Source organism: Pongo pygmaeus, chromosome 1 (genome assembly GCF_028885625.2).
Source record: "Pongo pygmaeus isolate AG05252 chromosome 1, NHGRI_mPonPyg2-v2.0_pri, whole genome shotgun sequence".
NCBI classification, from domain to species: Eukaryota; Metazoa; Chordata; class Mammalia; order Primates; family Hominidae; genus Pongo; species Pongo pygmaeus.
In genome coordinates, this window is record NC_072373.2 from 26,112,918 (window position 1) to 26,127,456 (window position 14,539).

Consider the following 14,539-nt stretch of genomic DNA (forward strand, 5'->3'; position numbering starts at 1 on the left):
TTCTTACACATAAAAATGTTTGAGACTCACTAATTTAGGGATATGGTCTGATATTGCTTTGTAAGAAGGGAGAATAACATAATTTTCTCTAGTGTTCAACAAAGATCCTTAGAGATGTTTAATTCTTAGAATCAGAAATGTCAGTGTTGTCATTTTCCAAATGGAGACACTGAAGCCTATAAGAGCTTTAGTGACTTATAAAGAAGTCACACAGCAGGAAAGCTGGGAATTAGACCAGTGTCTTGACTCCTTGTCCAGTGCTCTTTCTATATCCTGGTGGTGTGCAACCCAGGCTGCCTGTCAGGATCACTTGCAGAACTTTTAAAAATAAAAGTGCCATCAATACCTAATTTATTGAGAGTTTTTAGCATGAAGCGTTGTTGAATTTTGTCAAAGGCCTTTTCTGCATCTATTGAGATAATCATGTGGTTTTTGTCTTTGGTTCTGTTTATATGCTGGATTACATTTATTGATTTGCATATATTGAACCAGCCTTGCATCTTAGGGATGAAGCCCACTTGATCATGGTGGATAAGCTTTTCTATGACAAACCGACAGCCAATATCATACTGAATGGGCAAAAACTGGAAGCATTCCCTTTGAAAAGTGGCACAAGACAGGGATGCCCTCTCTCACCACTCCTATTCAACATAGTGTTGGAAGTTCTGGCCAGGGCAATTAGGCAAGAGAAGGAAATAAAGCGTATTCAATTAGGAAAAGAGGAAATCAAATTGTCCCTGTTTGCAGACGAGATGATTGTATATCTAGAAAACCCCATTGTCTCAGCCCAAAATCTCCTTAAGCTGATAAGCAACTTCAGCAAAGTCTCAGGATGCAAAATCAATGTACAAAAATCACAAGCATTCTTATACACCAATAACAGACAAACAGAGAGCCAAATCATGAGTGAACTCCCATTCACAATTGCTTCAAAGAGAATAAAATACCTAGGAATCCAACTTACAAGGGACATGAAGGACCTCTTCAAGGAGAACTACAAACCACTGCTCAACGAAATAAAAGAGGATACAAACAAATGGAAGAACATTCCATGCTCGTGGGTAGGAAGAATCAATATCGTGAAAATGGCCATACTGCCCAAGGTAATTTATAGATTCAATGCCATCCCCATCAAGCTACCAATGACTTTCTTCACAGAATTGGAAAAAACTACTTTAAAGTTCATGTGGAACCAAAAAAGAGCCCACATCGCCAAGTCAATCCTAAGCCAAAAGAACAAAGCTGGAGGCATCACACTACCTGACTTCAAACTATACTACAAGGCTACAGTAACCAAAACAGCATGGTACTGGTACCAAAACAGAGATATAGACCAATGGAACAGAACAGAGCCCTCAGAAATAACGCCGCGTATCTACAACTATCTGATCTTTGACAAACCTGAGAAAAACAAGCAATGGGGAAAGGATTCCCTATTTAATAAGTGGTGCTGGGAAAACTGGCTAGCCATATGTAGAAACTGAAACTGGATCCCTTCCTTACACCTTATACAAAAATTAATTCAAGATGGATTAAAGACTTAAACGTTAGACCTAAAACCATAAAAACCCTAGAAGAAAACCTAGGCAATACCATTCAGGACATAGGCATGGGCAAGGACTTCATGTCTAAAACACCAAAAGCAATGGCAACAAAAGCCAAAATTGACAAATGGGATCTAATTAAACTAAAGAGCTTCTGCACAGCAAAAGATACTACCATCAAAGTGAACGGGCAACCTACAAAATGGGAGAAAATTTTCGCAACCTACTCATCTGACAAAGGGCTAATATCCAGAATCTACAATGAACTCCAACAAATTTACAAGAAAAAAACAAACAACCCCATCAAAAAGTGGGCGAAGGATATGAACAGACACTTCTCAAAAGAAGACATTTATACAGCCAAAAGACACATGAAAAAATGGTCATCATCACTGGCCATCAGAGAAATGCAAATCAAAACCACAATGAGATACCATCTCACATCAGTTAGAATGGCAATCATTAAAAAGTCAGGAAACAACAGGTGCTGGAGAGGATGTGGAGGAATAGGAACACTTTTACACTGTTGGTGGGACTGTAAACTAGTTCAACCATTGTGGAAGTCAGTGTGGCGATTCCTCAGGGATCTAGAACTAGAAATGCCATTTGACCCAGCCATCCCATTACTGGGTATGTACCCAAAGGACTATAAATCATGCTGCTATAAAGACACATGCACACGTATGTTTATTGCAGCACTATTCACAATAGCAAAGACTTGGAACCAACCCAAATGTCCAACCATGATAGACTGGATTAAGAAAATGTGGCACATATACACCATGGAATACTATGCAGCCATAAAAAATGATGAGTTCATGTCCTTTGTAGGGACATGGATGAAATTGGAAATCATCATTCTCAGTAAACTATCGCAAGAACAAAAAACCAAACACTGCATGTTCTCACTCATAGATGGGAATTGAACAATGAGAACACATGGACACAGGAAGAGGAACATCACACTCTGGGGACTGTTGTGGGGTGGGGGGAGGGGGGAGGGATAGCATTAGGAGATATACCTAATGCTAAATGGCGAGTTAATGGGTTCAGCACACCAGCATGGTACATGTATACATATGTAACTAATCTGCACATTGTGCACATGTACCCTAAAACTTAAAGTATAATAATAATAAAATAAAAAATAAAAAATAATAAAAGTGCCTGAGACCCACTTCAAGTGACTCTATTTTAGTTGTTCTGGGTAGTGGGAGCCCAGGCGTAGGTATTTCAACCTACGCCTGGGCACAACCAGGGATCTCTTTTCAAGGGATCCAAGGTAATTTCAGTGTGCAACCAGGGATCCCTTCCACCTGTGCTTTTTGTCTCAGGATCCCTGGTTACCTGATTGTGGCTAAAGGTGGCATAGAGCACAGGAGGAGGAGCTGTTCCTGCCACAGCTCCAGTTTGCTCTGTCTCCATGCTTAACCTTGTCTCGGTTCCTTGCAGAGTGCAAAAAGGAAAAAAAAAATATCATCCATTCATCAAGCATTATTTTTAAGCACTCACTAAAATATTTTGGCTCCCATAGACCTGACCAGGATTGCTATAAAAGATGAATAATTTGATGTTAAGAAGGTTCTTTGAGCTTCCTGGGGAAAAGGTGCAACATGAGTTTAAGTATTATTATTACATTATAAATTTTTAATTAAAAGATTCAGCTCAACTCATAAGCTAAAGCTGGCAGTAAAATTGGGAGATAACTCCTTTATTCATTGAAACTGTGGGGTGCAGGCATTTTTCAAAAGCAGGGTGGTCATACTCATGTTTTCCAGTTACTTATATATTAAGTGAGCTGTCAGCTGTCTTCCAGCTCCAGAGGCTTCATCAAAACGGATGCTTTAAAAATATTTTATTTGGGATTTTTTTTTCTCATGTGCATTCTCTATCATCTAAAATTTCTTTCTTGTTGCCTTAGATGTGGATTATCAGAAACGACAGCCTGTGCCCACAAGGGCAAGTATTTGCATGTCTTCCCCAAGATATTCTGTCCTCATTTTCCACCTCCTAAGAAGGGAAGGAGCAGAGGGATGCTTCTACCTGTCCCCAGGACCACTGTCATTTCTTATTTATGCTGCTGTTAACAGAAGCCACTGCTCTCCTGTACTCGCTCCCTTGTGGCTTCCATGTGAGTTTAGTTTTTGTTTTCTAAAAGATTTATTTAACTTAAATGTGGCCAGACTTGAAAGGGAAAAATAATCCATAGGAAATAATATCAGGTCAGGTCGAGGCAAATCCCGCAAAGATAAGTGACAGAAATGATCAGTTATGATGGTTGCAAGATGACAGGTGGACCACCACAGACAAGGGTTCTCAGGCCTGTGCAACCAAGCCCCCAATAAGTGCAGAAGGAATGTCCAAATCTTGGCAGCTGTTACTCCTGAACCAGCTGCCTCATGCAGTCTTGCACACGTGAGTGCTGAGACCTCACCCTTTTTGTACAGGGGCTATGGAGGTAGGGAGCTGCTCGAAGTCCCAGAATTGTCAGGCAAATAGAGAACAACAACATCATCAGCACATACACAGATCCTTGTCAGATCCTGTAGAAAGGTCACACAGTGACTGTTAGCAACCTTGAACACCAAACTGACTTGGGGGGATTTCCCCAGAAAGCAGTTTTTCACAAGCTTGCAACTGAAACTATCCAGAATTATGTTGGCTACTTATGAAAAATGCAGACTTACCCCCACTGGGGTCCTTCTAAACCCACTGCAGATGAAATTCATCTTCTCTCATGCCAGTCTTTGAGCAGTTTGGGGGCCGACTGAGGCTTCCAGGCAGCATCTTGTGAGTCCTATTACTGATTCAGATCTCCTTGGAACCCCATGCTGGGTCTGCAAGAGTGTGAGGCCTCGGTGTGCCTTGGTGCTCCAGCTTGCTTGGATTAGATTCTGTTCTTACATTTGTCTGAGACAGCTGCTAAGAGATGGGCTAGGGCTTGTTAAATTCTGAGCCAGCCTTTGAGTTTTGATTGCTGTTCTTCAGTCTATTCAGTCACCCAGACTAACCTTGCATAGCCCATCACATGGTGGTTCTCAATGTTTGACTTCATGGTAATTGCCGGGGGCGGGGGCGGGGAACCATAAAAAAAGGCACATTTCCAGGCCCCAAGCTCAGATGCTTGTATGCAACAAAGAATTGGAATTTACCAGGCATTTCCAGGTGATTCTCATGTTGTGGAGCCTCAGAGGATTCCTTGAGATGCTTACCATGTGCACTCTATGAGCAGAGCATGAGACATGGAGTAGAACCTCTGGAAGTCATCAGCCCATGAGAAGGGCATTTGACATGCCTTCTTTTATTTTTCTTGTGAGTTCACCTCTGGCCTTAAAGTGCTTTCTGTCACTTCCTTGTTGTTGAACTTTCCAGAAGGTGGAAAGTGACCTTAAAGTTTCTTTAAAGATAAAATAATTAAAATTGGGTTTATTAAGAGAAAAGCAAGAAATCAGGTTAGATTTGCCTTCCAGGACAAAACTCTGAATCAAATCCAGTTTGATCTCCAACAACCTACATAACCTATATTCAGAGGTCAAATTGTCTTCTGAAAATTTTCTGGCAAATATTTGAGGTTTTATGCTTTTGAGAATTTCAGCACCACCCCCAATATGTTTAGTCATTCACTCCCCAGAATTCCGTTAAGCACTCTCTACTTGCCAGGCCCAGAGGCTCCAGATGAGCTGGGAAAGACAGCTACATAGGCAGTGATGTCCTTGTTCTTCTTTCTGGATTAATTCTATTGTTGTTGTTTTAACTTTTAAAAAATGTATGAAATAAAACACATATAGAAGTGTACACAGCACTGAACAGTCAGTATTTTGGACTCATAGGTTGTTTAGAAAGGTACTACTCATTTTCCCATCATATGGAGATTTTCTAACTATTCATTTCTATCTTTATTTCATTGTAGCCAGAAAAAAAAGAGCTCTATAATTTTGTTCTTTCGAAATTTTTTTGAGACTTTCTTTATTGCCCAGGTATGGTCATTTTTTGTAAATGTTCCACGTGTGCTTAGAAGAATGTGTAGCAGTCTCAGTCCCTCCAAATGAATAGCTAAGAACCCACAAATAATTGCCCTCAATGTGTTAAATATAGAAATGAATGCTTTAAATAATGAAATACAAATCTACTAATTGCCTTTGTCAACCACAAATAAATAAAATATTCCAATCTATGCACCAGACAAAGACACTAAGTACAAGAAGCATGCTTATTATAATAACTTTTCTTTGACCAACTGTTTTTCACGGGGCTTTTTCTCAGTGGGTTTAAGCCAGGGCCTAACTACCTTCAGCTGCAAGCCACAAGGTCTTGAGTGTCTGGTTCCAGTTCTTCTTCAGGTTTCAGAGTCAATGTCCTTTAAATATGAAAGAAACAACCTGGACCAGCCTTGCTCCCAAAGCAAAACTATCCCACATGGTGGTGCCTCCTATTCTATGAAGCATCCTCTCTCTCCAGTCATCTCTGAAGAGCATCGATTCTTGCCCCTCATTTTCTCTGCCTTTCGTTAATTGCTGATGGTCAAATCATTTGTCTCAGTTGGTTTCATTCAGCTTCTTCAGCCCGATCCTGAGTAAATTGTGGTGGTTGAGACAGTGTGCTCTGAGCTGTGGTGGAATGACAGTTCTTTAGAGCAGCAGAAGGGTGGAATGGCACTGATATGGAACAGTGCTCCTGAGGGATATTAGTGGATAGTAAGTGGAAAAAAGCATTCTGTGGTACTAAGTTCAGAGTCCCCAAGACCCCCCTCACTTGTGATACCAGCTATAAGTCTGGGCTCCCCGAGACCACCATCAGGTTCAAAAATTCACTAGGACTCAGGAACTCAGACTCACAGAACTCAGGAAAACTATTCTACTCATGGCTAAGGCTTTTTACAATGAAAGGACATAGATTAAATCAGCCAAGGGAAGAGGTGCATAGGGCAGGGTCCAGGAGTCACCAGACATGAGCTTTCAGTTGTTCTTTTCCAGTGGGGTTATATGGACAACACCTCTTTTTTCCAGCAACAATGTATGACAATATACATGAAGCGTTGACAACCAGGGAAACTCACCAAGCTTTAGTATCCAGAGTTTTAATCAGGGCTTAGTCACGTGGGCATGGCTGACCACAGTGTGGCTGATCTTAGTTTCCTTTTCCTCCAGAAGTTGAGCTGATACTGCATGGCCCATGGCCCAAAGCTTAAATCACATGTTAGCATGGACTAAAATCCATGTTAGCATGGACCAGATGGCATGGCCAAGGCCCCTGCCATACATCATACTGTTGGCATAATCTGTCTAGCGTGGCCCAGAGCCCCCAGACAAACAAAGACACTCATCTCAAGCCAGACATTCCAGGGGCTAAAGGTTACCTCTCAGGAGCTGAGGGCAAATGCCTAAACCTCTCCTTGGGTAAGTTAATCCTTTACTGTACATATGGCAAACCCTTTGAGGATATAAATCAGATCATGCCTTGGCTCATGCTTAACAAACCCCAGCAACTCCCTATCACACTAAAATAATTCCCTGCCCTAATCTACAAGGCCCTGCATGATCTGGCCTGTCCCTCCCCTTCTTGGTCACTATATTCCAAAAACACAGGTCTTCTTTAGTGTTTTTAAGGACACCGAGCTCTTTCCTGGCCTTTGCACTAGCTGTTCCCACTGCCTAACATGTTCTTCTCCAAGAGCCATACATAATTAAATTATTCTTGTCATTCAGATCTCAGATTAATAAATGTCATTTCCTCAGGGGCCCCTTTCATAGTTACCCAAATTAAAAGAGTTCCTGAGTCAGTCCCTATCATGTCACCTTGCTATGTGTTCATCGTGGCAGTGAGTGTTGCCTGCTACTTTCTAGCACCTTTAGCTGTTAATTTGCCCATTTGCAGTCTTCTTCCATGCAAGTGCTGTAAGAGTAAGGCCCTTGACTCTTTATTCCCAGCACCCAGGACACCCTGAGCCTAGAGTGAGTGCTCTGTAATTCACAAAATGGATGAATGAACAGCTGGATGAATAAACAAGCTTGACAAATGCTGGTTTAAACAAAATTAAGTAGAATTCTTTACAGTAAGACCTTCCGAGCCTTTAATCTACTCTGTGGATTGTGAATCTCTTGAGTGTGTATTATGTATTCATGTTCCTGGGAACAGTTTTGAGGGAGTATTAATGTCAAAACTTGGTATATTGAAGGAATTGGATTCATTTTCAAGTATAACTAACTTTTAAAGGATAGTAAATCCTATGTATGGCACATTTTCTTTAAGATTTCTTTTACTGTTACTATTTCTGCTCCATCCCTTAGGCGCTGCTCTCTGCTAACTAATCTGATAAATTAATTTGTACTTGGGTATAAATATGCAATGCTGCCTTAGGATCTTTTACTCCTTCTTTTATTTATTCACTATATTGAATCCCCATTGATACCAGAAGCAGGATGTAGAAATAATGACAGTGTTGGGCTGGTGAAAGATGATTTCCAGAATGGAAGGCTTTGATATCCCTCAAGTTACACCCTGAATGGCCTATTTATGCCTCATACATATGAGTTCTAATTGTTGACCAGATTCAATAGGACAGAACCAGATTTTGATGAATATTTTTGTAGAGTGCAGTGGCGTGATCTTGGCTCACTGCAACCTCCACCTCCCAGGTTCAAGCAATTCTCCTGCCTCAGCCTCCCCAGTAGCTGGGATTATAGGCATGTGCCACCATGCCTGGCTAAGTTTTGTATTTTTAGTAGAGACGGGGTTTCACCATGTCGGCCAGGCTGGTCTCAAACTCCTGACCTCAGGTGATCCACCCGCCTCGGCCTCCCAAAGTGTTGGGATTATAGGCGTGAGCCACCTGCCTTCAAAATTCTTTCTATTGACTAGATTAGTTTACGCTATAGAAAATTGTGTTATTTCTGTTTGAGACTTCAGAATTGATGGATATTAGACATTTACTGTCAGATAACTAGAGATCCTAGATTCTTTTTTTCTGTGGAAAGAAGGTCCATGGTTTTTCACTACCACAGAGAACTCACTGGGCACATACTTTTTTCTAGATTCCTTCTTCTTTCTACTTCACCCTCCTTCAGGGGGAGGATCAGATGCCAGACTTTGTGGGTAAAGAAATCATAAAGGCTCTGGATAATGTTTTCTCTGTCAAGGTTAAGTTTTTTGATAGAGCTGATCTGTGATTGTTCTGTACTCATTCCTAGGGCACTGCCCCTCCTGGCCTCTTCCCCTTGTTGGGATTTGAACCCTACTTCTTACTCCCTAGTTGATACGTGACTCCTCCCACATAGTAAATTGGCCTGGCATCACTCCCTATGGTGACTCTTCTTTCAGGAGGGCACATCATCACTGGGATTCGGGAGGCTGTGAATTCCCTCTAACCCTGTGTCTTATATTCTGCAATAGTCCCCATGCCATGTTTGGGGAAACTTTAGCTCTAACTAGAAGTTGAAAGCATTCTACATTACACAACACTATGCGGAGAAATCACTCTTAGAAACAAGGCTTGGGTGCTTCTGCTCCCAGCCAGCCAATATCCACGTGTCCATAATGCCCAAAGGGACGCTTCTATCCATTGACTTTATTCTCTATAGCTGGCCACCTCCTGAGTATACTAGCTAATTGCTGAACAAGTTTTAAATCAATCAGGAAAACAGTTGTTTCAATGTGTAAATTACTGCCGCAGTACCTATTTACAGCCGAGATTTTACAGATGGATGCCTTGATAAATGTGTTTTTATTTGCTGTGAATAATTTCTGTACAGTGCGATTGAAAAAACGTAATTCACATTTTCTATTAAGAAGGCAGCAGCAGTGTGCAAAGAATTGTCAATGATCTTGTGACCCCAGTTAGGATTATTCTGGGATTGGGGTTGATTCTGGGGAATTAAGCTATGCTAGCAGGAAAACTGTTTGTTAAACATGAACAGTTAGAAAACCCCTTTTCAGGCTGGGCGAGGTGGCTTACTCCTGTAATCCCAGCACGTTGGGACGCCAAGGCGGGCGGATCATGAGGTCATGAGTTGGAGAATATCCTGGCCAATGTGGTGAAACTCCATCTCTACTAAAAATACAAAATTAGCCGGGCACGGTGGCATGCACCTATAGTCCTAGCTGCTCGGGAGGCTGAGGCAGAATAATCGCTTGGACCTGGGAGGTGGAGGTTGCAGTGAGCCGAGATTATGCCACTGCACTCCAGCCTGGGTGACACAGTGAGACTCTGTCTCAAAAAGGAAAAGAAAACCCCTTTTCACGGCCTGAAACACAAATATGAAAGGTAAAACCAAAGTCAGAGCACAGTTCTTTAGCCCAGACTCTCGTTGTTGAAATCATGGGCAAAGGGAAGGCCTGATGACAGGTGTCCTCAGGGAAGGCTGAGCTGCAGGGCTGTGCCCCAAGCCTGTTAGCCGTGCTCCAGAGGGCTGTGCACTCACAGCGAGCTTGGGCAGAGGTTCAGAGAACTCCTTTCAGCACTCTTTCGCCAGGTGTGTGCGCAGGTCAGAAGCATGGCAGGAGGGTCAGAGGAAGTGAGCAACACAGTCCCTGCTCTCAAGCTAATGGTGGTGACAAAGGCTGAGATAAGGGCAGACCTGGGCTTACAAGCATTTGACTTCAGGCGACCCATGCAGGCAGTGAACAGCCACCACCCCTGCATCCCCAGCTGCCAAGCTCTCCTCTAACTTGGAAGCCCCTGTCTGCCTGAGTCTTTCCCATCATTGACATCCTATTTTCTGAAGTCTGTTGTGCCATACTTCCCATTTCTCCCAGTAAACCCAGCCCCAACCCCACCTCCTAGCTCCTGGATGTGCCCTTTTTCGAGCCACCAAAGTTCCTAGCCACCAGAGTCACCCACTCACCCACTAGCCACAGCATTTCCCTTCTCTTCCACTCACATCAGGGCTTCCAGGGCCAAGTGCCTCAGAGCTGACAGTTCAAAGCTTAGAGCAACTTAAAGGTGAGGGTTCCTGTTAGTACTGTTCTGGCCATATTGTGGATATTGTAGGATTTGGGGAATGGATAAGAGACCTACAATCTTTTAAAGCGTTGAGAAATTTCTGGAGGAAATTTCTATGATTCACAAAATGCTGTTCTTGGTTTTTGCCTTGTTTTAAAAAGTTAAGAATCAACAAATTTGGAACATAACCCATGTGTAGGTCATGCTTACAAACACGTATGCGTATAAAACCAGAAACATTAAACAGAGATGTGTTCATAAGAGACGGAGAGAGACACATTGCGAGCAATGTGCCTTAAACCAGATGGGATGACTTAGGCAGTGTTTAGGGTGGAAGTGGGATCCCAACTTGGCGGCAAGGGGTGGCGTGGCCTGCACAGTGAACTGGAAGTAGATGCAGCTGGAAGTGGGTTATGATCACTTGTTCATTTTATTTGATCTTTTTATCATTTGCTGCATGGCATGGGCTCCTCGTGCCTCCACTGGTGTTCTCCTCCCCCAGCCCCCAGCCTTGCCTCTTCTCCTATACACGTGCCTTTTGCTCTTACTCCATTTTTAGGAGGCAGCACAGTGGCTTGCTCTGAGCCTTTGTGAGATTGGCAGTAGCATGTGCTGCTCTATTTGTTATCTCTTTTTAAACAGATAAGGTGGATAGGAAATGCTAATGGCAAACACAGCCACAGCTCAACCCCTGTGCTGTTTTGCAAAGCATATTTTCTTATCAGGCTCAGGGCCGGGACCCTTAGACAGAGGTGGCATGGCTGGGCAGCTGTGAGACTAGCCCATCAGGCCGCACTGTGGTCTGTTCTGTCCACAAACACAGTAAAGTATGTAACCAGATAGTTCAGGCTAATCCTCAACACTTCTCTTTTTTCACTTATTTCCAAAATTGTTCATAAGATCAGCTGTACGGTTTGAAGTGTCACAGGCGGGAAGTACAGTTCTTTTTGTGGTTGGATCCCCACGCCCTGGGTCCCTCTTTTTGAGCCACCTTCTTGTTACTCCCGTGAAACCACCTCTTCTGCTCATCATTGGCACCTGAGCCTAGTGACAAATGAGGTACCATTTATCAGATTGCTGTGTAGGTTGAGACCAAGTCTGAAAATAAGAGCTTTCTCGTGAAGCTGTGAACCACAACCGTTTTAAAATTCCAAAAATAATGTGTACCTTTTACAAAATTGCAGATTGCCGTATCCCTCAAATCGAAGATGCTGAGATTCATAACAAGACATATAGACATGGAGAGAAGCTAATCATCACTTGTCATGAAGGATTCAAGATCCGGTACCCCGACCTACACAATATGGTTTCATTATGTCGCGATGATGGAACGTGGAATAATCTGCCCATCTGTCAAGGTACGGGACTGATGCTTCAGTTCTCAGCTGGGCTACTATTCTCTCGGACTTTATTGTAGACTGTGTACATGTTTATCTAATAAAGTGATAGAGATGATGGGGGAAATGAACAAAGCCATCTACCCCACATGGATCCAGTTGCATGTTTACTACAATTGCCAAAGCTCTGTTCTTAGACTCTCCATCACCACTCCTTGTAGCTTGCTCAGCTCCATACACCCAGTTTTAAAGGATAAACAGGAAACACCTTATTCCTTGGAATGTTGGATGTCTCCTTAACTCCAAAATATCAAAAGTAGTTTAAGAATCAGGAGACTTGTAACTGAGCTGCTAACACAATGATGAACTATTATATATTTAATGGAAATAACAGAGCATTTATATTTATTTCAGTAGTGGTGAAAATATAGTTACAGCCAATCTTAAACAGAGGCTGTTTTCTCTTAACAGTGTTTATATATATAAAATGCATGAAGAGCAGAAAAATTATCAAATTCAAATTTCATCCGAACAACCTGGTGAATATTTATTCCCTTGCATTTTTTTAGAGTTGCCTGGGCCATCATAGAGGGCCCTGTTTGTGAAAATAAGCCCTCAAGTTCAGAGTAATTCTGATTTTATTTTTTGACGTGTGACTTCAACCAAAGAACCAAGAAGGCAACGCATAATTCATAATTTGAGGGAGAAGGAGAGCAATCTCATTTGCTCCAAAAGCACCAGCGTGCTCAAGCTGAGATGAATGTTAACTTTGTGCTTGGAAATCACAGCTGGCAGACTCTGATATTGCTTTGGGTGCCCTGTTCTTGGAAATAAATAGTTTCCTTACATGAGAGCTTAAGACTCATGACCCCTTGAAGGAAGAGAGGCTTGAGCATAAGAAGGACGAAAGCAGCCCAGACCATCACACTCCCCGGGTCTCTCCCAGGAACTGCCGGTGTTGCTGAGCATGTTCTGTGTTGCATTTTTAAAGGAGACATGATTTATTTACATTTTCAGATGTCTACAAAACAAGCAGCTGGCTGTTAAGTTGGGCTACTTATCCAAATAAACTTTATTACCTGCTGATCCGTTTCAGTCCTCTGACACGGTCAGAGTGATGGTCAGGAAAGCAACCCCAGACTGCAGCCACTTCTTCCCTTCCTGTTTTCCATGTAACCTTTTGTTCTCCCATCATCTCTGTTTCCTTTTCTGTCACTTAAATACAAGATGCTCCTTTAGGGGTTCTTTTTTCCCCAGTGATAAAAAAAAGAAATACCCTGTGTTGATGTGCCTCTCAAAGTGTCATTTTGAGGCTTTAGACCCAGGCTTTCCTACTGCTCTTTCTGGCCACTGTTGCCCCCGCTCTACCTCCCCTTCCTCAAATCCCAGTCAAGACGTAGCTTTTCTAGGTCTGCAACAACAGAGACAGTCGGTTACTCTGAAGAGGTATGCTTCTTTAAATGATGCAAGTCCTGCCCACCTCTCCCTCCTCCTCAGAGGCCTCTGTCCCATAGAGGGGGTGGGTGTCCTGGCCTGTTCCCTACCCTCTAGTGCACCCCACGCCTTGCTGCACAGAAGGATAGGTCCTGCCTGCTGGAGCTGCCACTGCTCCAGTGTTGCTCACTGGCTCCTTGCCTGGCACACTGTAGGAAATGAGGAACTGAAGTTGCCTTGGACAGCCTGACACCCCTCTGAGCCCCCAGGGAGAATATAATTGGCCCTAGGAGTGACATTTCATTCTCTAAGTCTTATTTGCACCTATAGATCCAGGAGCTAAAGCCTGAGGAGGCCTCTCTCTATTATCTAGAAGTGCAAATGGAAATCACATTGAACTATTGAGTTGAAGCCCTTTTTCGACTGTTATATTTAGGACAGGCTGTCTCTAACCGAGAGTGAGCATATCTTTCCTTCTCCTCTGATTAACTGCACGAATTATAACCCCACTCTGAGTCAGAGTTAGTTTTTATTTGAGAGAAACCAGCTTATCTGTGTGAGTAGTTTAGAACTACAATTCCTTCCTAGGAAGAAGAGCGAGCACAATCATTTGTGCCAACTCATTTGAACTACACTTAAGGGTTCTAAGGCGCTCACTTGTTCATGTTAATGTGCTTCTCTTTTTTTTTCAATTATTGAGTCTGTTTATTCCTGATCCCCAACCTCCTCCCCACCACATAAACACACATACACTTCACTTTTACTATGAACATTGTCAGTTTTCAGCTCAAGAAAACAATAATAATAACCTAAGGTTATGGGACTGTCTACAAAGATGGCTGAGCTCCGTACCTTTTAGGGTATGGTGCATCCCAAATGTTGGCCAGTTCAAAGCTATGATCTCCTTGGTCTGCAGAGCCCCATGGCCTCAGGACACAGCAGTGCAGGATTGGCACTGCCCAACCACGACAGTGAGTGCCTCAAGTTCTGCACCCGCCTCACCCTCACCTGCTCTGATGCACAGACACCATATACTGGGGTTTCAACCAAAGCAATTTGCTGAGAGATCCCTTCAAGATACTTACAATGTCCAACAAAGTCAGCTTAGGAGAAGGGTTCAGTCATCTGCTGCTGTGCATGGGACGCATACAATCTGTATCTGGTGACTTGGAAGGGAAAGTGGGTATTTTCATTATACATTATTTACTTCACACACAATTAGTTCTCTCCTGGAAGAACACCAGCTCTGCAGTGTCATTATTCCCTCCAGTGAAACTGTTGAAGCA

At 42.8% G+C, this 14,539-nt stretch overlaps 1 protein-coding gene across 6 annotated transcripts in view; it reads left to right on the top strand.

Moving 5' to 3' along the window:
- SUSD4 (sushi domain containing 4) overlaps nt 1-14,539 on the top strand; it is a 145,880-nt gene that overhangs the window by 86,468 nt on the left and 44,873 nt on the right. For 3 of the 6 annotated variants that reach the window (XM_054451764.2, XM_054451781.2, XM_054451772.2), the window contains exons 4-5: nt 3,466-3,675; nt 11,667-11,840. In XM_054451764.2, the coding sequence (XP_054307739.1) occupies nt 3,466-3,675; nt 11,667-11,840 (384 nt within the window). The remainder of the gene's footprint in view (nt 1-3,465; nt 3,676-11,666; nt 11,841-14,539) is intronic. The other 3 variants (XM_054451810.2, XM_054451799.2, XM_054451788.2) reach the window with 1 other exon arrangement.